This window comes from Ranitomeya variabilis, chromosome 8 (genome assembly GCF_051348905.1).
Source record: "Ranitomeya variabilis isolate aRanVar5 chromosome 8, aRanVar5.hap1, whole genome shotgun sequence".
Classification (NCBI taxonomy): domain Eukaryota; kingdom Metazoa; phylum Chordata; class Amphibia; order Anura; family Dendrobatidae; genus Ranitomeya; species Ranitomeya variabilis.
In genome coordinates, this window is record NC_135239.1 from 221,474,985 (window position 1) to 221,502,376 (window position 27,392).

Consider the following 27,392-nt stretch of genomic DNA (forward strand, 5'->3'; position numbering starts at 1 on the left):
AACCATATTTGTTTCATATGTTTTTTTTGTTTTTTTTTAAACCACAAAAGAACAAAATGCAATTACAGCACAAAGGTAACCAAAACATGGTTACACATAACAAATAAAAAAAAAAATTGTATTACAGAATTCTGTAAGTTGGTGGAGGTGATGGCAGCAGCTCAGGGTCCTGCTCAGGTGGCCTTTGTTGGGCCAATTGTCCTTCAGCCTGTGTGGATGCTGTGTGTTGCGGATCATAATACAGGCCTTGTTCAAAATGGGCAGTTGGGTATTGCCCATAAGGTATTTGTCTCTGGCCCTCATGCTGAGGAACATATTGACTGGACTCATACCCACCCCCAAAATGGCCATGTCGTCCAAACCCAGGTTGGGAAAAGCCTACAGCACTGGGTCTGGAAAAGTGGCCATATTGGGAAGGTTGGTTGTAGGCTGCCATATGGTACGGTGCAGGCCTTGGTTGATTTTGGGTTGGGAGGGGTTGAGGTGTAGGCACACGTGGAGGAGGTGCTTCAAATCCTGATTGACCATGCACCTGTTGATTTCGTGGAAGGCGCAAGAGGTTATGTGGTGAAAGCTGCCTTCTCTCAAATTCAAAAACCTCATAGGGGTCATTTGGGGTGGTGTTTAAATCAATCAGGATTTGAATACACCCTCTCACACGTAGCCTCATCTCACGGGGAATGGGACGAAGGTACTGGGCCAGGCTGCGAGCAAAGGCCTCCTCACCATCATCCGTGGCTGCCCTGGCCAAATAATTGAGGACCCCAACGTCCACTTCCCTCCTAGTGGCTTGCAGCTCTCTCCTTCTGCGGCCTCTGCGTAAAGGCCCAGATGCCTGTGGGGAGGACACCAGTGGGACAGTAGGGCTGCTGCTGTGTCCATGCTCTTCTTCCTGGCTTACAGGATCAGGTGCTGCTGATGTTGTTGGAGCTGCATCTTCGACACTTGTTGCTGTCTGTTGTGATGCAGAAGCCGGTGGTCCAGGGAGCATGGATCTAGAAGAGGCCAAAGATGGGCCTGCCACCTCATCATCAACTGGATCTATTACAACCTCCGAGTCCGACCCGGTCTCCCTCTCAGTGAGGTTGGACTGTGTTCTGTTATGAAAAAGAATAGTTGAGTCATTTTCTTACATAAGTTTCTTAGACATGTGTGACATCGTCTCACGGTAATTAGCTACACGCAACCTACGATACTCACAAGATCTCCTTCTCTACTACCCTGTTATCTCATCATCACACAATCGTATACAAGATTTCTCTCGCGTATCACCCCTACTCTGGAACCCTCTACCACAACACATCAGACTCTCGCCTACCATCGAAACCTTCAAAAAGAGCCAGAAGACCCACCTCTTCCGACAAGCATATAACCTGCATTCACCAACAATCGACCACACCACTGCATGACCAGCTCTACCCTTGCCTACTGTATTCTCACCCATCCCTTGTAGATTGTGAGGCTTTGCGGGCAGGGTCCTCTCTCCTCCTGTACCAGTTCTGACTTGTATTGGTTAAGATTAGTTACCTTTTTTTTTATTCTGTATACCCCTCCTTACATGTAAAGCGCCATGGAATACATGACACTATAACAATAACAAATAATACTAATAATAATAAGAATAATAATTGTGTTCTACGGTTTTTACTTACTGTCTTAGATCCATACTGGGATCAAAAAATGAAAGTCGATCGTAGTATATGTACTTTTTTTTGGTTGTTGCTGCTGAGCCACTTCTTGCCCGCTGCTGCCTTTCCCGCCGATATAGGTCCCTGATGCTGCGCCATCGTGTCATAACATCATCCACTGCAATGACATGGTAACAAATATTCTATAAGCTTATTCTGCACATTGTTTTAAACAGTTTGCATTGATTGATCATATTGTAAGGATGCTAATAAAAATGCCTTCTTAACACTAGGACTACTGGACTCGTGACCCCGACTGACTACATTCAGTAGTTCTATTCTGACTACTGACTTGTTTTCGTTTATTTTTAGTTTCATTTGTGGTTATGTATTAATAATTATATTTTTTTAATGTATTATTATTGTGAGATCCAACAGTAATGCTTTGGAATGGTTTTTTTCTGATTTTTCATATTTTTCTACAGGAAATAATAAAAGTAAACTACGGTAAGTAAAACAATAATAGACGTTTTACAATCATCAATCAGTTGACAGACCGCTAAACTCTTTCCTAACAATTCATTGAGGTAGATGCAGGGGGTCCTTTACAACTTTTATTGCTAGGATCATTGTAAAACTACAACAGAAAATAGCAGTACTGGACATATATACTGTATATATTCATATAACACAGCATACAATGAGAATCACCAGTAACATATCCCTGCTGTTCTGTTCGCTACCACTATACAAATATAATCTTCGTTCATTTTTGACTGGACCTATAAAAGTCTTGATGTTTTAGCTAATTTATACATTTTTTCGCAGAATTATACTGTATGTGAACATGGTTGATCATAAACAAAAGAAAAATGAAAAAAAAGCACGTAATTTTTATCGTTTTCGCGTCATAAACCATTACATTGCATCAAACAAACCTATTTCAACACCCTCATCACCTCACTGTCAAATAACCCTAAACGTCTCTTTGACACTTTCCAGTCCCTACTCCACCCAAGAGTCCAGGCCCCAACCACGGATCTCCGTGCTGACGATCTGGCCAATTACTTCAAAGAAAAAATTGACCACACCAGACAGGAAATCATCTCCCAATCTCTTCATACCATGCACTGTCCTCCCTCCCCCACTGCATCTAGTTCACTCTCTGACTTTGAACCAGTTACAGAAGAAGAAGTAAGCAGGCTCCTTGCATCTTCTCGCCCGACCACTTGCACCAGTGAACCCATTCCGTCACATCTCCTCCAGTCCCTTTCCCCGGCTGTCACCTCTCACCTAACAAAAATATTCAACCTTTCTCTCACTTCCAGTATTTTTCCCTCCTCATTTAAGCAAGCCATCATACATCCATTACTTAAAAAACCCTCCCTCGACCAAAACTGTGCCGCTAATTGTAGAGCTGTCTCTAATCTTCCCTTCATCTCCAAACTCCTCGAATGCCTGGACCACTCCCGTCTTACCCGCTATCTCTCAGATAACTCTCTTCTTGACCCTCTGCAATCTGGCTTCCACTCTTTACACTCTACTGACACTGCCCTCACTAAAGTCTCTAATGACCTACTAACAGCTAAATCTAATGGTCACTACTCCATGCTAATTCTCTTGGATCTCTCCGCAGCATTCGATACTGTGGATCATCAGCTCCTCCTCACTATGCTCCGCTCCATCGGCCTCAAGGACACCATTCTCTCCTGGTTCTCCTCCTATCTCTGACCGATCCTTCACTGTATGTTTTGCTGGTTCCTCCTCCTCTCACCTTCCCCTTACTGTTGGGGTTCCTCAAGGATCAGTCCTAGGCCCCCTCCTCTTCTCTTTGTATAATGCCCCTATCGGACAAACAATCAGTAGATTTGGTTTCCAGTACCAGCTCTATGCTGACGACACCCAATTACACACCTCTTCTCCTGTTATCACGCCGACCTTTTTAGAAAACACCAGTGATTGTCTTACCGCTGTCTCTAACATCATGTCCTCCCTCTATCTGAAACTGAACCTGTCAAAAACTGAACTCGTGTTCTCTCCCTCTACTAACCTACCTTTGCCTGACATTGCCATCTCCGTGTGCGGTTCCACCATTACTCCAAAGCAACATGCCCGCTGCCTTGGGGTCATCCTTGATTCCGAGCTTTCATTCACCCCTCACCAGAGGCGTAGCTAGGGTTTCAACTTAGGGGGGGCGAAACATCTGAGAGGGCCCCTAACCAGCTAACCCTGATTACAGCTACGGTTGCGCACTCTAATTGTGAATATAGGGGAACCTCAGAATATGACCGCACTGTTATTGAAAATAAATCTATATACAAAAACGAACATTGACTTTACCGCCATATTGTGACCATATGCAACTTTGATGGTCACAATACTCTGAGTGCCCCTATAACAATAATGCTTAAATGCCCACTTAACATTTAATAATGTCCCCTAAGTTCCCCCATGTACTCCTCCATTATACACAGTTTGGTGAGCTTAAGCTTCCCTATACACAGTCTAAGGCCCCCACAGCTCCCCTATACACAGTATGATGTTCTCACTGCTCCCCTTTACACAGTATGTTCCCACTGCTGTCCTCTACACAGTATGGTGATTCTATAACTCCCCGATACACCGTATGATGTTCTCACTGCTCCCCTTTGCACAGTATGATGTTCCCACTGCTCCCCTCTACACAGTAAGATCCCACTGCTCCCCTATAGATAGTATGAGCCCAATGCTCCCCTATACACAGTATAATGCTGACAGAACTCCACTATAGAAAGTATAATGCCCCCCAGAGCTCCCCTATATACAGTGTAATGGGCCAACAGCTCCCATATGCACAATATGCCTTCACAGTTCCCTATACACAGTATGATGGGCATGCAGCTCCCGTCAAACAGTATGATGTCCCCCACAGTTCCCCTATACACAGTATGATGGGCCCACAGCTTCCTTATACACAGTATGATGGGCCCGCAGCTCCCTTATACACAGTATGATGGGCCCGCAGCTCCCTTATACACAGTATGATGGGCCCGCAGCTCCCTTATACACAGTATGATGGGCCCGCAGCTCCCTTATACACAGTATGATGGGCCCGCAGCTCCTGTATACACAGTATGATGGGCCCACAGCTTCCTTATACACAGTATGATGGGCCCGCAGCTCCCTTTTATACAGTATGATGGGCCCGCAGCTCCCTTATACACAGTATGATGGGCCCGCAGCTCCCTTATATACAGTATGATGGGCCCGCAGCTCCCTTATATACAGTATGATGGGCCCGCAGCTCCCTTATATACAGTATGATGGGCTCGTAGCTCCCTTATACACAGTATGATTGGCCCGCAGCTCCCGTATACACAATATGATGGGCCCGCAGCTCCCGTATACACAGTGTGATGGGCCCGCAGCTCCCTTATACACAGTATGATGGGCCCGCAGCTCCCTTATACACAGTATGATGGGCCCGCAGCTCCCTTATACACAGTATGATGGGCTCGCAGCTCCCTTATACACTGTATGATGGGCCAGCAGCTCCCTTATACACTGTATGATGGGCCCGCAGCTCCCTTATACACAATATGATGGGCCCGCAGCTCCCTTATACACAGTATGATGGGCCCGCAGCTCCCTTATACACAGTATGATGGGCCCGCAGCTCCCTTATACACAGTATGATGGGCCCGCAGCTCCCTTATACACAGTATGATGGGCCCGCAGCTCCCTTATACACTGTATGATGGGCCAGCAGCTCCCTTATACACAGTATGATGGACTCACAGCTCCCTTATACACAGTATGATGGGCCCGCAGCTCCCTTATACACAGTATGATGGACCCGCAGCTCCCTTATACACAGTATGATGGACCCGCAGCTCCCTTATACACAGTATGATGGGCCCGCAGCTCCCTTATACACAGTATGATGGGCCCGCAGCTCCCTTATACACAGTATGATTGGCCCGCAGCTCCCTTATACACAGTATGATTGGCCCGCAGCTCCCTTATAAACAGTATGATGGGCCCGCAGCTCCCTTATACACTGTATGATGAGCCCGCAGCTCCCTTATACACAGTATGATGGACTCACAGCTCCCTTATACACAGTATGATGGGCCCGCAGCTCCCTTATACACAGTATGATGGACTCACAGCTTCCTTATACATAGTATGATGGGCCCACAGCTCCCGTATACACAGTATGATGGACCCGCAGCTCCCGTATACACAGTATGATGGGCCCACAGCTCCCTTATATACAGTATGATGGGCCCGCAGCTCCCATATACACAGTATGATGGTCCCGCAGCTCCCTTATACACAGTATGATTGGCCCGCAGCTCCCTTATACACAGTATGATGGGCCCACAGCTCCCTTATACACAGTATGATGGGCCCGCAGCACCCTTATACACAGTATGATGGGCCCACAGCTCCCTTATACACAGTATGATGGACTCGCAGCTCCCTTATACACAGTATGATGGGCCCGCAGCTCCCTTATACACAGTATGATGGCCCCGCAGCTCCCTTATACACAGTATGATGGGCCCACAGCTCCCTTATACATAGTATGATGGACCCGCAGCTCCCTTATACACTGTATGATGAGCCCGCAGCTCCCTTATACACAGTATGATGGGCCCGCAGCTCCCTTATACACAGTATGATGGGCCCGCAGCTCCCTTATACACAGTATGATGGGCCCGCAGTTCCCTTATACACAGTATGATGGGCCCACAGCTCCCTTATACACAGTATGATGGACCCGCAGCTCCCTTATACACAGTATGATGGGCCTGCAGCTCCCGTATACACAGTATGATGGACCCGCAGCTCCCTTATACACAGTATGATGGGCCTACAGTTCCCCTATATACAGTATGATGGGCCCGCAGCTCCCGTATACACAGTATGATGGGCCCACAGCTCCCTTATACACAGTATGATGGACCCGCAGCTCCCGTATACACAGTATGATGGGCCCACAGCTCCCTTATACACAGTATGATGGACCCGCAGCTCCCTTATATACAGTATGATGGGCCCGCAGCTCCCATATACACAGTATGATGGACTCACAGCTCCCTGTCATGGTTTGGATGCCCTGGCCATTTACTCATCCTCCGGCGTATTCACTATTTTGTGGCACTGCTGCAGTGCCGCTGCTCAAACATGTGAGCGCAGCTTCTGACAGGCCAGAAGTTAGAAGCTATGTCACAAGCGCTCAATGTAAGACTATGAGGCTATGTGCACTTGTTGCGGATTCACCGCAGATTTCCTGTGTTTTTTGTGCAGATTTTACCTGTGTTTTACCACCTGCGGAATCCTATACAGGAGCAGGTGTAAAACGCTGTGGAATCCGCACAAAGAATTGACATGCTGCGGAAAATACAACGCAGCGTTTCCATGTGGTATTTTCCGCACCATGTGCACTGTGGATTTGGTTTTCCATAGGTTTACATGGCACTGTAAACCTGATGGAAAACTGCTGCGAATCCGTATCGGCTAATCCGCACCGTGTGCACATAGCCGGAGAGTGAGAAAGAGGCCAGAACGAGGCTCCCACAGACTCACATTGATTAGTGACCTCTGCGCTGCCCCATGAAACACTGGAGCCTCGGACAGGCCACAAAGTGCAGGAGACGGAGCCGAGCGGAGACAAAATCAGATGAAAACGCCAGAAGGTGAGTGTCAGACAGGGGGCAGGGGACGGGGATTTTCAGTGCAGCTCCCCAGAGTCCTGGTCATTGCAGTACTGTGGCTCCGCCACTAAGGGGAGCTGTGGTACGTCCGATGGCACTGAAGGAGTTCATCTGATCAGGTATCACAGACACCAATACATTTCACCGCCGGGCCTCCAGGGGGAGCTAAGGGTTCTATTCATTAGGCCACTCCTCACATACTGGTAAAACTGGGGGTCAGGCAGGAAGTTAGACAGAAAGCTGACTGGGTTGGAACCAGGCAACACCTTGTGGCAGAGGGTGTTGCGGGAGAAGATTCGGTAGGGTCTCTGTCAGGGGTGGGATCCTGACAGAGACTTGGCAACTTGAGCGAACGTAACGGGACCGTGCCTGCTCAGTATAGCGGCGGTGCCCAAGAAGGGATTGGAAGCGAGATAGATTGTGCTGAGTGAGAAACGAGATCAGAGCAACAAGGAGAATACCAGTAGGGGTCGTGCTGTAAGACCGAGGCAACATCCTACTGAGGCGCACAACCGGCGGCCGGAACGCCGAGGGAGTATTACAATATTCAGCTTCAAGCAATACTCTAAACAGCGGCAGGACAGTCAGTCTAAGGCGGGCTGTCTCACCTAAATCACCTATGCAGTCTTGGGGGGCAACTTGTGGAGAGGGGCGACTCTAGGGTCCCGGAAGAGCTCCGAGCCTACCCGTCAAACGGGTGCCGTTCCAACCGTAACATCAGGGAGGGACGGAGAATTAGCAGAACATCATCTAATCGAGTTGCGAGGGAACTTAAGAAATGGACACAACAGTTGTGGGGACTTTCCGTAAGCACAGCAGGGAAGGACCGCAACACATAGCGCTAGAAGGAAGTCACAGATTTCCACCTGTTAAGAGGACTCTGGAGGTGCCATTGGACCGGCCGGACTTGTGCAGCCTGGTTATCTGGATTCCGGACTGAGGACCCAGAGATCTTCAGTAAAGAGGTAAAGAGACTGCAACCTGGTGTCCTCGTTATTTATTGCATCGCACCACTACAGCCTCACACCACCATCATCTACCCACATCTATTACTGTACGCCCCTCAGCAGGGTCACGGACCGGGTCTAGCCACCGTGACAACCCCAGAGCAGAGACTCAGAGGCCCGGTACCGGGTACCCTCCGGCCCTGCGGCAGTGGGGGCGCTACATCAGCACCGCTCCAGCAATGAAATATAAAATAATGCTGGAGTGGTGCTGTAAATGTGATGCAGCTCCTGGTTACTATATGTGGGCTCCTTATACTAATACTCATAAAAGACCCAGGTGGTACGTATCAAAAGCCCCCTACCCCCCATCTCCAGCCTCCCCAGACAGCAAATATTACTTGATGGAGTACATATAATATCAGAACAAAACATTATAATATTCACCCCCCAGCGTCCTGTCTCCCCTCCCCCACAATACCCCCATCATCTCACATCCACCCCCCCCCCTCAGTGCCCTGTTCCCCCTCACTCACAATACCCCCATGGTCTCACATTCAGCCCCCAGTACCCTGTCCCCCCTCACTCACTTTCAGCCCCCACAATACCCCAACGGTCTCACACTGGCATACCTGAATTTAATAAACCTAATAAGTTCCATCCCCAGGACTTACTGATAAAGCTTGCACTGACTGCAGGCAGGACCAGGAAGTGTAAGTGAAATGCAAGGTGGGAAGTTGGCACTAGGACCCAGCGTGCCTGAGCCAATCCCAGCGTGCACAGAGTGAAGAAAAACTGCAGCCAGGAAAAGCTTCATGATCAGGTCAGAGGGGCGAAACCATTCACTGCAGGGGGGAAACCATTCACTGCAGGCTGGAGACTCTGCAGCCGGCCACTGTGCTAGCAGCGTGCAGAGTCTCCGTCAGACGGGAGCAGACATCATACTGCTCTCCTCCTATGCGGTGTTCTGCCTCCTCACAGAAGTGGCCCTGGCTCCCGGGGGGCCCCTTCATGAGACAGGGCCCGGGGCGATGGCCCCCTCTGCCCCCCCAGTAGCTACGCTACTGCCCCTCACATCCGAACACTGGCTCGCTCTTCTTATCTGCATCTCAAAAACATTTCTAGAATTCGCCCTTTTCTTACTTTCGACTCTGCAAAAACTCTTACTGTTTCACATATTCATTCTCCTCTGGACTATTGTAACTCTCTACTAATCGGCCTCCCAATTACCAAACTCTCCCCGCTCCAATCTGTCCTGAATGCTGCTGCCAGGATCATATTCCTCACCAACCGTTACACCGACGCCTCTACCTTGTGCCAGTCATTACACTGGTTACCCATCCACTCCAGAATCCAGTACAAAACTACTACCCTCATCCACAAAGCACTCCATGGCTCAGCACCACCCTACATCTCCTCTCTGGTCTCAGTCTACCACCCTACCCGTGCCCTCCGCTCCGCTAATGACCTCAGGTTAGCATCCTCAATAATCAGAACCTCCCACTCCCGTCTCCAAGACTTTACACGTGCTGCGCCGATTCTTTGGAATGCACTACCCAGGTTAATACGATTAATCCCCAATCCCCACAGTTTTAAGCGTGCCCTAAAAACGCATTTGTTCAGACTGGCCTACCGCCTCAACGCATTAACCTAACTATCCCTGTGTGGCCCATTCAAAAAACAAAAAACAATTAGGTTCCTCGCATCATGTTCTCATACACTTTATGCAGTTAATAGCCTCTGTGTCTGTACTGCTACATACTTAGGCTGTTAACTGGTTCATGCAGTTTACATGAACACCCGAGCCTTACACTATGGCTGGTCCAAATAACTAAAGCAATTGTTACCATCCACCTCTTGTGTCTCCCCTTTTCCTCATAGTTTGTAGCTTGCGAGCAGCAGGGCCCTCATTCCTCCTGGTATCTGTTTTGAACTGTGATTTCTGTTATGCTGTAATGTCTATTGTCTGGACAAGTCCCCTCTATAATTTGTAAAGCGCTGCGGAATATGTTGGCGCTATATAAATAAAATTATTATTACATTATTACATTGCATTATTGCTATATTCATGCATATTGCCCATTTGCAGATAAAAAAAAATATTCTTTCTAGCTATAAACTATAACTAATAACATCAAGCTGTATGCAAATATAGTTTCCCCCCCCAAAAAAAAATTGTTGCTTCACACTATACAGTACAAAATAATCGAATAATATGACAGTAAAATGTTGTATCTGCTATATACTTGTACGAGTTTTTTGAGCTCCTATGTCTGCATGTGTTCTCTTTGTCTCTTCAGCTGAACTGAAAGTAAACTTACTATCCAGACTACTGTCTACTGCTAGGACCAGAGAAAAACAACACCCTTCTTTAGCATAAGAGCCTACAGTATTACAAACAAGCTCTTTTCAGTTCAGCATTAGGCCATGTGCACACGTTCAGTATTTTTCGCGTTTTTTCGCTATAAAAACGTGATAAAAACGCGAAAAAAACGCTTACATATGCCTCCCATTATTTTCAGGGTATTCCGCATTCTTTGTGCAAATGTTGCATTTTTTCCGCAAAAAAATCGCATCGCGGAAAAAAAAGCAACATGTTCATTAAATTTGCGGAATTGCGGGGTTCCACACACCGTGGAATGCATTGATCTGCTTACTTCCCGCACGGGGCTGTGCACACCATGTACCATCTACCATGTAAGCAGATTATGTGCGGTTGGTACCCAGGGTGGAGGAGAGGAGACTCTCCTCCACGGACTGGGCACCATATAATTGGTAAAAAAAAAGAATTAAAATAAAAAATTGTGATATACTCACCTTCGATGGCCCCCGCAGTCTTCCCGCCTCTCAGGTGCATGCTGCTGCTTCAGTTCCTATAGCTGGTGTGTGGTGAAGGACCTGCAATGACATTGCGGTCTTGTGATTGGTCGCGAGACCGGTCATGTGACCGCTCACGTGACCGCGACGTCATCGAAGGTCCTGCACACACATCATCTATAGGAACGGACGCCGCTGAGGAGATCGGCTGCCTGCAGGTGAGTATAACCATTTTTTTTAATTACTTTTAAACATTCTATCTTTTACTATTGATGCTGCATAGGCTGCATCTATAGTAAAAAGTTGGTCAATTGGTCACACTTGTCAAACACTATGTTTGACAAGTGTGACCAACCTGTCAGTCAGTTTTCCAAGCGATGCTACAGATCGCTTGGAAAACTTTAGCATTCTGCAAGCTAATTTCACTTGCAAAATGCTAAAAAAAAACAGCGAAAAAAACGCAAAAAAAAAAAATGCGGATTTCTTGCAGAAAATTTCCAGTTTTCTTCAGGAAATTTCTGCAAGAAATCCTGACGTGTGCACGTACCCTTACACAGTAATAGAACCAGGGAACACAAGGAAAATGTGAAAAGTTGACATCTGAATTGAACTACATCTATATGAACATCAGGGTAAATAAGATACAGTGAAAAAATTATGCACAAAACTTTACAGCAACATTTAGTGACAAAAGGACAGCAAAATATAGTAGGTAGTCAAAATGACTACCTTTAGTAGTTAACTCCTTCATGACCCGGCCTGTTTTGACCTTAATGACCTTGCCGTTTTTTGCAATTCTGACCAGTGTCCCTTTATGAGGTAATAACTCAGGAACGCTTCAACGGATCCTAGCGATTCTGAGATTGTTTTTTTGTGACATATTGGGCTTCATGTTAGTGGTAAATTTAGGTCGATAATTTGTGTGTTTATTTGTGAAAAAAATGGAAATTTGGCAAAAATTTCGCAATTTTCAAATTTTGAATTTTTATTCTGTTAAACGAGAGAGTTATGTGACACAAAATAGTTAATAAATAACATTTCCCACATGTCTACTTTACATCAGCACAATTTTGGAAACAAAATTTATTTTTGCTAGGAAGTTATAAGGGTTAAAATTTGACCAGCGATTTCTCATTTTTACAACGAAATTTACAAAACCATTTTTTTTAGGGACCACCTCACATTTGAAGTCAGTTTGAGGGTTCTATATGGCTGAAAATACCCAAAAGTGACAACATTCTAAAAACTGCACCCCTCAAGGTGCTCAAAACCACATTCAAGAAGTTTATTAACCCTTCAGGTGCTTCACAGCAGCAGAAGCAACATGGAAGGAAAAAATTAACATTTAACTTTTTAGTCCCAAAAATCATCTTTTAGCAACAATTTTTGTATTTTCCCAAGGGCACAAGGAGAAACTGGACCCCAATAGTTATTGTACAATTTGTCCTGAGGACGCCGATACCCCATATGTGGGGGGAACCACTGTTTGAGTGCACAACAGGGCTCGGAAGGGAAGGAGCGCCATTTGAATTTTTTTCAATGAAAAATTGGCTCCAATCTTTAGCGGACACCATGTCGCGTTTGGAGAGTCCCCGTGTGCAGGGCCGTATTTAGAGATTCTGCTGCCCTAGGCACTTTTAGTGCTGCCTCCCCCTTTGGTGAGTATGACACTATCGGCAGTGACTTTGGCAAGAATCGCTGTTGTGAAAATAGCCTTTTGCAGCAGATCGGGCAGTTTTTTTGCATCTACCGCGTAACGGATCACTTACGGCAACACTGCGTTTGGCTTCATTCATTCCCTATGGGATTTGCGGCACTAGCTGTGATCTGGCAAATGCGGTACCATACCTCCCAACTCTTGAAGGGAAAGAGGCATAAAGGTTGCGGCGCACGTAGTGCGCCACGGCAAATTTTAGGCCACGCCTCTGACCACATCCATTTCACAACTAGTCACACCTATATCCAAGTCCCAACCACACTCATTTAGCACTGCTGATCACACTGTTTCATATACACAATGCTCCATACTGTATAATGACCCCTCATGATGTTCAATACTGTATAATTGCCACACATTATGCTCAATACTGTATAATGGCCAGCCACACACACGATGCTCAATACTGTATAATGGCCACACATGATGCTCCATACTGTATAATGACCGTACATGATGCTCAATACTGTATAATGGCCACACATGATGCTCCATACTGTATAATGGCCACACATGATGCTCAATACTGTATAATTGCCACACATGATGCTCACTACTGTATAATGGCCACACACGATGCTCCATACTTTATAATGGCCACACATGATGCTCCATACTGTATAATGACCACACAGTGCTCCATACTGTATAATGACCGTACATGATGCTCAATACTGTATAATGGCCACACGATGCTCCATACTGTATAATGCGCACTGCTTTTTACCTGCGGATTTACAACGGATTTCCAGTGTTTTTTGTGCGGATTTCACCTGCGGATTCCTATTGAGCAACAGGTGTAAAACACTGCGTAATCCGCACAAAGAATTGAGTGCAGAAAATACAATGTAGCGTTTCAGCGTGGTATTTTCCGCACCATGGGCACAGCGGATTTGGTTTTCCATAGGTTTACATGGTACTGTAAACGTGATGGAAAACTGCTACGAATCCACAGCGGCCAATCCGCTGCGGATCCGCAGCCAAATCCACACAGTGTGCACATAGCCTAATAATAATAATAATCTAATTATAATAATAATAATTATAATAATAGCCTAATTCTAACCCTAATTCTATCCCTAACCCTAAGGCTACTTTCACACTAGCGTCAGTACGGGGCCGTCGTCATGCGTCGGCCCGAAATACCGACGCATACACTGTGTTCCAAATTATTATGCAATATTTCCTCCTATTTTCTGTAAATTGCCTATCTGAATTGCAGTCATTGTTATTTTCAAGTCATCTACTATTCTAGTATAATCGCAATGTTTTGGAACAAACTGCCTATGAAAACAGTATCCTTTCTAAAAAAAAAATAAACACTCAAAATGCATGTTCCAAATTATTATGCACAGCCGAGTTTTCAACCTTTTTTTTTTTAATTTTTAACAAAAAAATGGTCAATTGTGAAGTTCTAAGCATTATCAGCTTATTACAAAATGAAATCAAACAGTTTTCAAGTGAAACCTTTATTCTAGGTGATGTTACATTTGCACATAGGACCCCTTGTTAGAAAGAAGCTTCTGAACTCTCTCGTCCATTGAATTTGTCAGTTTTTGGATGGTTTCTGCTCCAATTGTTTTGCATGTGGACAGAATACCCTCCCAGAGCTGTTGCTTAGATGTGACCTGCCTCCCGCCATCATGGACACTCCTTTTGATGATGCTCCAGAGGTTCTCAATGGGGTTGAGGTCAGAGGAAGATGGTGGCCACACCATAAGTTTGTCCTCATTTATGCCCATAGCAGCCAGAGATGCAGATGTGTTTTTTGCAGCATGAGACGGTGCATTATCATGCATGAAAATGATCTTGCTGCGGAAAGCACGGTTCTTCCTCTTGAACCATGGCAGGAAGTGTTGTTTTAGAAACTCCACATAGATTATGGTAGACTGGGACAATATCCTCAGAAATAAGAATACAGATAATAAATGGGAAATGTTTAGAACATCCTAAATAGGCACTGTAAGCGGTTTATACCTTGTGGGAATAAAAGGACTAGAAATAGGAAAAACCCAATGTGGCTAAACAAAGAAGTAAGACAGGCAATTAACAGTAAAAAGAAAGCATTTGCACTACTAAAGCAGGATGGCACCATTGAAGCTCTAAAAAACTATAGGGAGAAAAATACTTTATCTAAAAAACTAATTAAAGCTGCCAAAAAGGAAACAGAGAAGCACATTGCTAAGGAGAGCAAAACTAATCCAAAACTGTTCTTCAACTATATCAATAGTAAAAGAATAAAAACTGAAAATGTAGGCCCCTTAAAAAATAGTGAGGAAAGAATGGTTGTAGATGACGAGGAAAAGGCTAACATATTAAACACCTTCTTCTCCACGGTATTCACGGTGGAAAATGAAATGCTAGGTGAAATCCCAAGAAACAATGAAATCCCTATATTAAGGGTCACCAATCTAACCCAAGAAGAGGTGCGAAACCGGCTAAATAAGATTAAAATAGATAAATCTCCGGGTCCGGATGGCATACACCCACGAGTACTAAGAGAACTAAGTAATGTAATAGATAAACCATTATTTCTTATTTTTAGGGACTCTATAGTGTGAAGAGCGGAACAAAAATGGTTACCTCAATGAACCAAAAAGAATTTGTGATCAATATTGACCTGTCCATTCAAGGACATTTTAGCTATAGTGTGAAATCCTATTTTTTGTTTGTGAAACTGCCACTTAGGCGAAACTGTACTGTTTTGTCTTGTTGTGAAACTATCACATAGCCGAAACTGTTTTTTTGTCTTCTCTTTTCTCTCTTTGTTTAAACAAGCAAAACTTGTATAACCACTGAAACTACCTGTACAACTATATAAAGAGGGGATAGCACCTTGAAGGCAGGCGTGCTTCAAAGGCTTCCCAGTGATATACTATACGAGACGTGTCTTGTGTATTATTTCTGGTGATTCCCCACTTCCAAAGGCTGCTCCGACTGAGTGTGGTCCCGACATTTCCTGGCGCCCGAACAGGGACCCGAGGTCTGTGTACTCCTTCAAGAACACCGGCAGAATACGAACAAAAAGAGAATCTGGGATAATGGACGGCAGATGAATAAAAACCTGGCCAGGTAAGAGACACTGTTAGATCTCTTATATCTGCCCTGCACTGTCCGTAAGATTTTCTGTGTCGTGTCCTTTAGCGGGTAGTTCTAGTAGAGGAGGATACCTATAGCTCGGGTTCTTGAACTACTTAGGAATTGACCACCTCACGGAGTACGGCATTGAATGAGAGTGAATGTGAATAGAAGGTGTGTGGAAGTTGGGAATAGCCCTATAAGCCGCCCAGGGTGTTGAAACAGAAGAAGTGACTGTCCCACTGGGCAACGTGGTTGCGTCCTTTCGGGGAGACCTCCGCGCCTATGTTCAATCTCTGATCCTGTCTTTGACGAAAACCTGGTGACGGATAAGTGTATGATAGTATGAGCCCAGGACAGATAAATTAGCCTGGGACAAGATACGTTGTATTTTGATCCTCTGTCTGGTTGCATTTGTGTTGTTTGCTATTGGTGTAGGAATCAGGATTTTCTTACATCAACACGGTACGCAGAAGCCGTTAAACATCCTAGCTCCTTAGGAAGAAGGTAACGAGGTATTCTCATACCCAAACGCCACCTAGGGCAAGAAAAGAAAAAAGCTCAGGATAAGAAAATGGGGAATAAGCAAACAAAGTCGGAACCAGAAGAATTAGATATCTATACTATCATAAAGGAGAGAAGTGGTGAAGATGCCACTAAGGGGCTGAGAAAGATTTTTAGTAAGTTTGGAGTTACTAAGGCAGAAGCCTTTAGTAGAAAAAAATGGGAAGGAATTCAGGAAAAAAAAAAAAAGGCATAATCAGAGACAAGAAATGGATAGATCAGATCCAAGCGTTGATTGATGTCTCTAGGGTAGCAGAAATGCTGTGGTCTGCCCGATTGGAACAAGCATGTGGGCATGACAGCATGTGCATTTAGCTAAACTGATCTATGTGTATGAGGAATCCCTGTGTAATGCAGATTCCCCAAATTTCCACTGCCAGTGTTGTGTGACTAATGTGCAGAGAGTGTGTGCCTTACAGACACAACTGGCAGAGAATGAACAGTATAAAGTAGACAGAGAAAAGCAGATTGCTAGTCTTGAATCACAACTGCTGAAAATGAAAAATCATTGTGTTGATATGGAAGCCCAGCTGATTCAGTCTGGGGCTGAGGTCAGAGCTGTGAAGGAAATGGCAGCAGCCAGTGATGCCATTGTTAATCAGTGCAGTGTGGAGCTGGATACTAGTTCCCAACTGATTACTAGTCTGAAAAATATCATCAATGATTTTTCAAATGTGGTGCCGGCCTTCTCTTTGTCTCTGAACACAAGGTCAGATCCCCGACCAATTGTGCCCTGTGCAGGGCAAAAAGGGGGGAGTGATGGAAAAGGTGATATATCAAATATTTTATCAAATTTTGATCCAATAATAAAAAGTAATGACAGATATGTGCTGTCTAAATTACAAAGAAAGTTCAAACGTGACATTGTTAAGAGTGCATCCTTAGTAATGGAAGAGTTTAAAAGTTCCAGACAGAGGGAGGTATGTTCTGTCCGGGCCCATAAATCAGGCTTGGCATGTGTTACATGTTATGCCTGTGCTGGCTCCGGCCATATTGCCAGGTACTGCAAATGGCCGGGTACGATGAAGGAGAGGAAATATTATTCTGTGAAATGTTTTAAATGTGGTCACTTTGGACATATTGCAAGGAACTGTTACTGCACAAGTAATTGTGAGGGGCCTAGCAATATTGTCAGGGAGCACAGGCATTTTCACAGACATAATGGCATTTTCTCTCAGTCTGTCCCAAGCCACGGGCAAACTCCTCAAAATGGCCAATTACAACCAGGGAGGATAGTGAGGTCTTGATGTAAACTCAGATTATAGAGTTTCTATCTGGTCTCTGGTCTTTCATTGTTTGTTTTGTTTTAGCTCCTTTTATTCTTCTTCTATTTGCTAAGTTTGCTCTTTTGTTATTGAAATGAATTGTTAGACCAGTGTGGTTTAGGGTACCGTCACACATTGAAATTTTCATCGCTGCGACGGCACGATTCGTGACGTCGCAGCGTCGTATAATCATCGCTCCAGCGTCGTAGACTGCGGTCACACGTTGCAATCACGGCGCTGGAGCGATGCCGAAGTCCCCGGGTAACCAGGGTAAACATCGGGTAACTAAGCGCAGGGCCGCGCTTAGTAACCCGATGTTTACTCTGGTTACCAGCGTAAACGTAAAAAAACAAACAGTACATACTCACCCGTCGGTGTCCTTCAGGTCTCTTGCCGTCTGCTTCCTGCTCTGAGTGCAGCCATACAGTGAGAGCAGAGCGCAGCACCGCTGTGATCTGCTCTCACTTTCCGGCCGGCACTCAGAGCAGGAAGCAGACGGCAAGGGACCTGAAGGACACCGACGGGTGAGCATGTACGGTTTGTTTTTTTACGTTTACGCTTGTAACCAGGGTAAACATCGGGTTACTAAGCGCGGCCCTGCGCTTAGTTACCCGATGTTTACCCTGGTTACAAGCGAAGACATCGCTGGATCGCTGTCACACACAACGATCCAGCGATGTCAGCAGGTGATCAAGCGACGAAAGAAAGTTCCAAACGATCTGCTACGACGTACGATTCTCAGCAGGGTGTCTGATCGCAGTAGCGTGTCAGACACTGCGATATCGTAACGATATCGCTAGAACGTCACGAATCGTAACGTCGTAGCGATGGAAATTTCAATGTGTGACGGTACCCTTAGACAGAAGGCAGAAGGGCCTTATCTGAGGTGCAATGTGATTGCAATGATAATAGGATTTGTTAGTTGTTGGGTTTTTTTTTTTTTGTTTGTTTTTTTGCTGTTTTCTATCAGACCCCCTGTGGTTTTTAACTCCAGGTTTCCATAGAATTCATAATGATAAGAGTAATACAGATCACAGGATAATAGAGTCACATCCATGGATGCTCTGATTTGTTGCTTGAACTAAGATAGGTAGGGAGGTGTGTGTTCACCTAAGCTTTGAAGTTCAGCTGTAAAACTGACTTTGTTTGTTTGTTTTCCTGTGCATCTTAGATTAGATAAAGGGTATTGTTTCACACTGTAGACAGTGGATCATACATGCAAGTCAACTCATGCAGTCTTTATATGACTGTATTGCCAACACGCCATATTCACTCAGTGAAGAGGCTAAACAGTCATTTTCCTCTTTCAAAACAGCACTGGTATCAGCTCCGGCTTTGGGACTCCCAGACTACACTAAACCTTTTCAATTGATGGCAGCTGAGATATCCTCACATGCTACAGGGGTGCTCACACAAAAACATGGAAACAAACAGAGACCTGTGGCATACATATCAGCTCATCTGGACCCTGTAGCTAGAGCCGCACCTTCTTGTGTAAGAGTAGTAGCCGCAATTTCACTGTTATTAGATAAAGCTTCTGAGATTGTTCTTGATCACCCACTTCTAGTTCAGACCACTCATGATGTACATGGCATTCTTAACCAGGTCCAACCTAAACATATTTCAATGGCCAGACACCTCCGTCTCCAATGTTCCCTACTACTGCCGCCCAACATTTCCTTTGCCAGGGTTCAGACTCTTAATCTCGCGTCTTTGCTCCCTTTAGAGTCTGAGGGGGGTACCATACCTGAGGAAACTGCACTCTCCAACTCCTTTGACCCATCAGAGTCAATGCATGATTGTGTACAATTAATGGAACAAGAGACTCAGGGCTTACGTAATGTACGTGACAAGCCACTCTGTAATGCTACATTTGAACTTTTCATAGATGGCAGTAGATATGCAGATATGAATGGACAATTTCATACAGGTTATGCGGTAGTAACTCAGCATGAAGTGCTGAAAGCAGAACCTCTCCCTGCTAATCAGTCTGCACAAGAAGCAGAACTTACGGCATTAGTTGAAGCTCTAAAAATAGCCAAAGATCAGACAGCAAACATATACACTGATTCTAGATATGCACATGGCATTATTTTCGATTTTGGCGTAATATGGAGAGCCAGAGGTTATATGACTGCTTCAGGCCAACCTGTTAAACATGCCTCCCTCATTAGACAGATTCTGGAGGCAGCACAAGAAACTAAAGAAATAGCGGTGATAAAGGTAGCTGCACATGTGAGACTCGACACCGAGGAAGCCAGGGGTAACGATAAAGCCGACAAAGCAGCAAAACAGGCAGCACGTAAACCCTTACATCATGCCCACACACTAGATAGCTCTGAAGATGATGAGGAGAGATTGAAGGAAGCTCAGAAACAGGTAGACGACGAAGAACGAGGGCAGTGGCAGAAAAAAGGGGCAGAAGATCAGCAAGGATTATGGAAAAAAGGAACTTTGTTGTGTTTACCCAGAGCCTGGTACCCCGCAGTGGCGAGTGACCTCCACCTACCTACGCATGTATCGGCAAACGGTATGACGCTCAAGGTAAAAGAAAGGTGGTTGGCTCCAGGCTTTGGTAATTTCGCTCGGAACATGTGTGCTGCATGCGCTATATGCCTGGCACACAATCCAGGTCAGACCATTAAAACCCCAACCAAGCATCATGTAAAACCACTGTATCCCTTTCAAAGACTCCAGATCGACTACATCCAGCTTCCTAGGTACAATGGATACGAATATGTGCTTGTGTGTGTGGACATGTTCTCAGGGTGGCCAGAGGCTTATCCAGTTCGTAAAGCCTCAGCAAAAACTACTGCCATTAAAATAGCACATGAACTGATACCCCGTTACGGCATGCCTGAGGTGATCGAGTCAGATAGGGGTACCCATTTTACTGGAGAAATATTCCAGAATGTTATGAAAATGTTGGGAGTAGAAAACCAGTTTCACACTCCGTATCACCCACAGAGTTCAGGTAAAGTGGAAAGATTAAATGGAACAATAAAATTAAAAATCCAGAAGGCCATGGCAGAAACAGGAAAGCCTTGGACCGAGTGTCTACCACTTGCCCTGTATTCCATCCGAAACGCCCCAAGGGGGAAGGCTAAGCTGTCACCACATGAGATTCTTTTTGGTAGAGCAGCAAATTTGGGTTGTTATTTTCCACAACAACTGATGTTGAATACTGAGACTTTAACTGCTTATGTACAAGAATTACAAAAACGTTTAACTAAAGTGCATTCGCAAGTTTTTGCTTCCCTTCCAGATCCAGAAAATCTCGAAGGAGGCCACAAGTTGGAACCTGGTGATCAAATCTACGTGAAAAGACACACCAGAAAGACTCTGGAACCGAGATTTGACGGACCTTTCCAAGTCCTGTTAACAACTCCAACAGCAGTCAAGCTTGAAGGAAAGGCATCATGGATACATGCAAGCCATTGCAAAAAAGCAGTATAAGACTCATGATATTGATGTTAATAATGTTAACCTCAACGGAGGCATGGGAAAGATTGAATTCTCTAGCCCCTTTGAACAATAGAAAGGTACATACATAATAGAAAATGGGAACATTCCGAGTTGTTCCCCCAAGGTGATGCAAACAGTTGTACAAGTAAGCCGGGGAACCTGGTTTGTAATGAATCCGATGAGTATGTCAACGGAATGCATATATGTGGGAATCCCGCAGCCGGGTACTGTAGCCCCTTGGGACAAAAACCCTCTTGGTGTATGCTTCAGAATGTATCTAGTTTTGTGGATTTGGCTCACAGATTGGTATTGCAGCACTCAGCTTTGTGGGATCTGCCTGAGGGTACATTTTGGATATGCGGAGAAGGAGCATATAAATGGCTTCCCGTAGGTATAAAGGGTACTTGTACATTAGGACGCCTAACCCCGGCTACTTTCATAATTTCGAACAAACAAGTGAATATGCAAGCCGTGCCCAAGCACACACTGTATAAAAGAGCTGCAGATAACTCACCACGTCCCTCGGGGAGGCCACATATAGTACAAATGGGAATTCCCAACAAAATTGCTAGTACCATTTTTATTTATCCTATGTTAACACAGATGTGGGATAAATTAGTTAGAGCCACGGATTATCTAGATGACCAGATTTGGGATATATTGGACATATTAAATACTAGTATAGCTGTACAGAATCAGCTTATAATAGTCACTAACCAACATACACTGGTATTGGATTACCTAACTGCCTCACAAGGGGGTATGTGTCAAATCATCGGACCCACCTGCTGTCATTATATAGACCCGAATAGTACTATGAGTATGAGATTTAAATTAGAAGACGTACAACGACTTAGGGATCAGTATGACAAAGACAATGACCAAAATAAGGATAGCTGGTGGTCAGATACCTTTTCTTTTCTTAACCCGGCCAATTGGTTCAGGGGGATCGGTGGGTGGGTTATCGGGATTATGCAAAGCCTAATACATACAGTTATAGTTATTGTAATTATATATGTATTATTCAAGGTTGTACTCAAGGGTATCTCGGTATGCACAAATAAATTTTGTGTAATGGATGCGAGAATATAAAGTTTTTTTTTGTAATATCACAAAAAGAATGACTAAAATAATCGTCTATATGACAAGGTTTTGAATGGAATATGTCAAAGGGGGGATTGTGAAGAGCGGAACAAAAATGGTTACCTCAATGAACCAAAAAGAATTTGTGATCAATATTGACCTGTCCATTCAAGGACATTTTAGCTATAGTGTGAAATCCTATTTTTTGTTTGTGAAACTGCCACTTAGGCGAAACTGTACTGTTTTGTCTTGTTGTGAAACTATCACATAGCCGAAACTGTTTTTTTGTCTTCTCTTTTCTCTCTTTGTTTAAACAAGCAAAACTTGTATAACCACTGAAACTACCTGTACAACTATATAAAGAGGGGATAGCACCTTGAAGGCAGGCGTGCTTCAAAGGCTTCCCAGTGATATACTATACGAGACGTGTCTTGTGTATTATTTCTGGTGATTCCCCACTTCCAAAGGCTGCTCCGACTGAGTGTGGTCCCGACATTAGCGACGGGGTCTGTTCCACAGGACTGGCGCATAGCAAATGTGGTGCCAATATTCAAAAAGGGCTCTAAAAGTGAACCTGGAAATTATAGGCCAGTAAGTCTAACCTCTACTGTTGGTAAAATATTTGAAGGGTTCCTGAAGGATGTTATTCTGGATTATCTCAATGAGAATAACTGTTTAACTCCATATCAGCATGGGTTTATGAGAAATCGCTCATGTCAAACCAATCTAATCAGTTTTTATGAAGAGGTAAGCTATAGGCTAGACCACGGTGAGTCATTGGACGTGGTATATCTCGATTTTTCCAAAGCATTTGATACCGTGCCGCACAAGAGGTTGGTACACAAAATGAGAATGCTTGGCCTGGGGGAAAATGTGTGTAAATGGGTTAGTAACTGGCTTAGTGATAGAAAGCAGAGGGTGGTTATAAATGGTATAGTCTCTAACTGGGTCACTGTGACCAGTGGGGACCACAGGGGTCGGTATTGGGACCTGTTCTCTTCAACATATTCATTAATGATCTGGTAGAAGGTTTACACAGTAAAATATTGATATTTGCAGATGATACAAAACTATGTAAAGCAGTTAATACAAGAGAAGATAGTATTCTGCTACAGATGGATCTGGATAAGTTGGAAACTTGGGCTGAAAGGTGGCAGATGAGGTGTAACAATGATAAATGTAAGGTTATACACATGGGAAGAAGGAATCAATATCACCATTACACACTGAACGGGAAACCACTGGGTAAATCTGACATGGAGAAGGACTTGGGGATCCTAGTTAATGATAAACTTACCTGGAGCAGCCAGTGCCAGGCAGCAGCTGCCAAGGCAAACAGGATCATGGGGTGCATTAAAAGAGGTCTGGATACACATGATGAGAGCATTATACTGCCTCTGTACAAATCCCTAGTTAGACCGCACATGGAGTACTGTGTCCAGTTTTGGGCACCGGTGCTCAGGAAGGATATAATGGAACTAGAGAGAGTGCAAAGGAGGGCAACAAAATTAATAAAGGGGATGGGAGAACTACAATACCCAGATAGATTAGCGAAATTAGGATTATTTAGTCTAGAAAAAAGACGACTGAGGGGCGATCTAATAACCATGTATAAGTATATAAGGGGACAATACAAATATCTCGCTGAGGATCTGTTTATACCAAGGAAGGTGACGGGCACAAGGGGGCATTCTTTGCGTCTGGAGGAGAGAAGGTTTTTCCACCAACATAGAAGAGGATTCTTTACTGTTAGGGCAGTGAGAATCTGGAATTGCTTGCCTGAGGAGGTGGTGATGGCGAACTCAGTCGAGGGGTTCAAGAGAGGCCTGGATGTCTTCCTGGAGCAGAACAATATTGTATCATACAATTATTAGGTTCTGTAGAAGGACGTAGATCTGGGGATTTATTATGATGGAATATAGGCTGAACTGGATGGACAAATGTCTTTTTTCGGCCTTACTATGTTACTATGTTACTATATTATGGAGGTCATCTTTACCCCTTCAGGGATCATAAAGGGGTCGACAATCTCTCTCCCCATGATTCCAGCCCAAAACATTACTCCACCTCCTCCTTGTTGGTGCCTTAGCTGTGTTTTCATGGGGTGTCCATCCTACACTCCATCCATCTGGACCATCGAGCGTTGCACGGCACTCATCGGTGAACAAAACAGTTTGGAAGTCAGTCTTCATGTATCGTTTGGCCCACTGGAGCCGTTTCTGCTTGTTGCAGTGGATAGAGGTGGTCGACAGGATGGCTTACGCACAGCTGCAAACCTCTGAAGGACCCTGCATCTTGTTATTCTGGGGACGTTGGAGGCACCAGCAGCTTCAAAAACTTGTCTGCTGCTATGACAAAGCATTTTTGCAGCTGCTCTTTTAACCTTACGCAATTGCCTGTTGGAAAGAGTCCTCAATTTTTCCTTATCAGCACGCACACGTGTGTGCTGGGAATCAGCTACATACTTCTTGATTGTGCAATGATCACGATGAAGTGTCTTGGCAATGTTGATTGTAGTCATGCCTTGACCTAAATACTCCACAATTTGTTGCTTCTCAGCAGCCGACACATCCTTTTTCTTTCCCATTTTGGCAAAAAATGTAGGCTGCTTAATAATGTGGAACAGCCTTCTTAAGTAGTCTTGCCTTTATTTGGACACACCGGCCAAACTAATGTGCACAGGTATCTGCAATTGCTTTCAGTGATATAAAGAGCCCTGACACACTTCACCATCAATGAGTTTAAATGACAAACAAAAAAATTCTAACCTTATCACTCCTAAACTCTATGTGCATAATAATTTGGAATACAGTGTATTGTGAAATAAATGCACAACGGGGGCAGCGGATGCAGTTTTTCAGCGCATCCGCTGCCCCATTGTAATGTCCGGGGAGGAGGGGGTGGAGTTTCGGCCCCGCATGCGCAGTCGAAAATGACGGACACGACACGCAAAAAAAGTTAAATGTAACTTTTTTTGTGCCGACAGTCCCCCAAAACACGACGCAACCGTCGCACGACGGTTACGACGTGTGGTACTCCGTCGCTAATGCAATTCTATGGAGAAAAAACGCATCCTGCGGGCAACTTTGCAGGATTTGTTTTTTCTCCAAAACGACGCATTGCGACGGCAGTCACACAACGCTAGTGTGAAAGTAGCCTAACCCTAGCCCTAACCCTAGTTCTAACAATAACCCTAGCCCTAACCCTAGTTCTAACAATAACCTAACCCTAGTTCTAACCCTAACCCTAGTGGAAAAATAAAAGTAAATATTTTTTCTTTATTTTATTATTGTCCCTACCTATGGGGGTGATAAGGGGGGGGGGTTATTTATTATTTTTTTTATTTTGATCACTGTGATAGAACCTATCACAGCAATCAAAATGTACCTGAAATGAATCTGCCGGCCGGCAGATTCGGCGGGTGCACCGCGCATGCGCCCGCCATTCAAGATGGCGGTGCCCATGGAGCAGACGGACGGACACCGGGAGGGACACCGGAGGTCGGTAAGTATGCGGGGGGGGGAGATCGGACTGCGGGGGGAGCGGACGGGGGGAGCGGAGGACAGCAATGACAGGACGGAGGATGGTGGGGACGAGATCGGTGGCGTTGGCAGATCGCGATCTCCAGCCATGGCTGATGTTATTGCAGCATCGGCCATGGCTGGATTGTAATATTTCACCAATTTTCATTGGTGAAATATTACTATTGCTCTGATTGAAAGTGAAGCGTCACTTTCAACAGCCAATCAGAGCGATTGTAGCCACGGAGGGGGGGGTTCGCGAAGCCACCCCCCCGGGCTCAAGTACCACTCCCCCTGTCCCTGCAGGTCGGGTGAAATTACAGTTAACCCTTTCACCCGGCCTGCAGGATCGCAATCCCACCATGACGCATATGCTGCGTCACAGGTCGGATTGGCACAGGTTTTCATGACGCATACGCTGCATCAAAGGTCGGGAAGGGGTTAAAAGTACATTTTGAAAAAAACGTGCCATTTTTTCACCAAAATTATTTATTGTCACAAAATCTTTTTTCACATCCTCTTTGAGGAAAAGTCACCGAGTCTCAAGACGGAATTCCGAAAAATGTAGTCACAGAAGAGAAATAAAAAGTGCAAGTAGTCAAAATGACTATACCAGTAGCCCTAGTGTTAAATGATTTCCCTAAAGTTTAAATTGCTTACAACAGCAAATACATTATACATAAGAAAATGAAACTACACAAGGACAGGGTCCACTCCCCTCTGTACCAGTCTGGCGTTAACAAAAATAGTACCCAACACAACATCTATATTATCTATGTACGTAAACACTTTCTCATGTTCATGACCTTTCTTTTTGAACAAAAATTTTTTTAAAAAAACAATAAGCTACAAAAAAATCTGCCAGAAATCATGTAGGTAAAGCGTTTTTCAAGGTTAATTAATGTCGCAACGAGTGTACTTACAAAGTTGTGTCCGTTGGGCATAATCTGGGAATAGGATCCCACAGATGGTCCTCCAAGCTGCCTCTTTCCTGGACCGGTTGGAATAATTTGGATCCCGCTGGTCCCAGATTTCAGGCCTTTCTTGGACCAGGATGAGGAGCATATCCACGTTGATGATGCTTGCCATGCTGCTTGCAACTCCGTGGAGGCGAGCGCCAGACTTCCGGGATGTCTGTGTGGCTTTTTGAGCTAATTAGCATGTCTGAGCTTCCTGATTGAGGGCTTGGCACATTTCCTGGCACCTGGAGATGTCTGGCGTATTTCTCGCAAGTCACACTGCTGGTCCGTGTGTAATCCGTATTTTTCTCGCCCCATAGACTTTCATTGGCGTATTTTTTGCGCAATACGGTGACAAACGCAGCATGCTGCGATTTTCTACGGCCATACAAGACGGTATAATATGGATCCATAAAATACGGCAGATAGGAGCTGCCCCATAGAGAATCATTGTACCGTGTGCAATGCGTATTTTCTGCGCCTCTCATACGTCCGTAAAACACGCCAGTGTGACGCCGGCCTTAGAATCTACTGCACCAACTGGTAAATTGTGTGACATGTGGTGATATAACTTAAAAACAGTGATTAGTCTGGTTAGTCATGTTGGATGGTTAGTATTTTGAACACTACTGTAGGAAGAACTCCATGT

General features: G+C 44.8%; 1 protein-coding gene across 1 annotated transcript; it reads right to left on the bottom strand.

The window, feature by feature from the left end:
• Window positions 1-26,990, bottom strand: LOC143788002 (uncharacterized). The gene is made up of 3 exons (XM_077277314.1): window positions 26,708-26,990; window positions 1,653-1,806; window positions 1-1,097 (listed from the first exon to the last, which is right to left on the bottom strand). Exons 1-3 carry the CDS (start codon window positions 26,871-26,873, stop codon window positions 122-124), a joined length of 1,296 nt encoding a protein of 431 aa, XP_077133429.1. The 5' UTR covers window positions 26,874-26,990; the 3' UTR covers window positions 1-121.
• Between the last annotated feature and the right edge of the window lie 402 nt (window positions 26,991-27,392).

What these genes read in the sequence shown, in the direction of transcription:
- LOC143788002 (XM_077277314.1), bottom strand. Translation starts at nt 26,873, where the DNA reads ATGGCAAGCATCATCAACGTGGATATGCTCCTCATCCTGGTCCAAGAA. An exon ending in TGCCCAACGGACACAACTTT is followed by an intron (nt 1,807 to 26,707) that starts GTAAGTACACTC and finishes ATGTCATTGCAG; the next exon opens with TGGATGATGTTATGACACGA. An exon ending in CCCAGTATGGATCTAAGACA is followed by an intron (nt 1,098 to 1,652) that starts GTAAGTAAAAAC and finishes TTTTCATAACAG; the next exon opens with AACACAGTCCAACCTCACTG.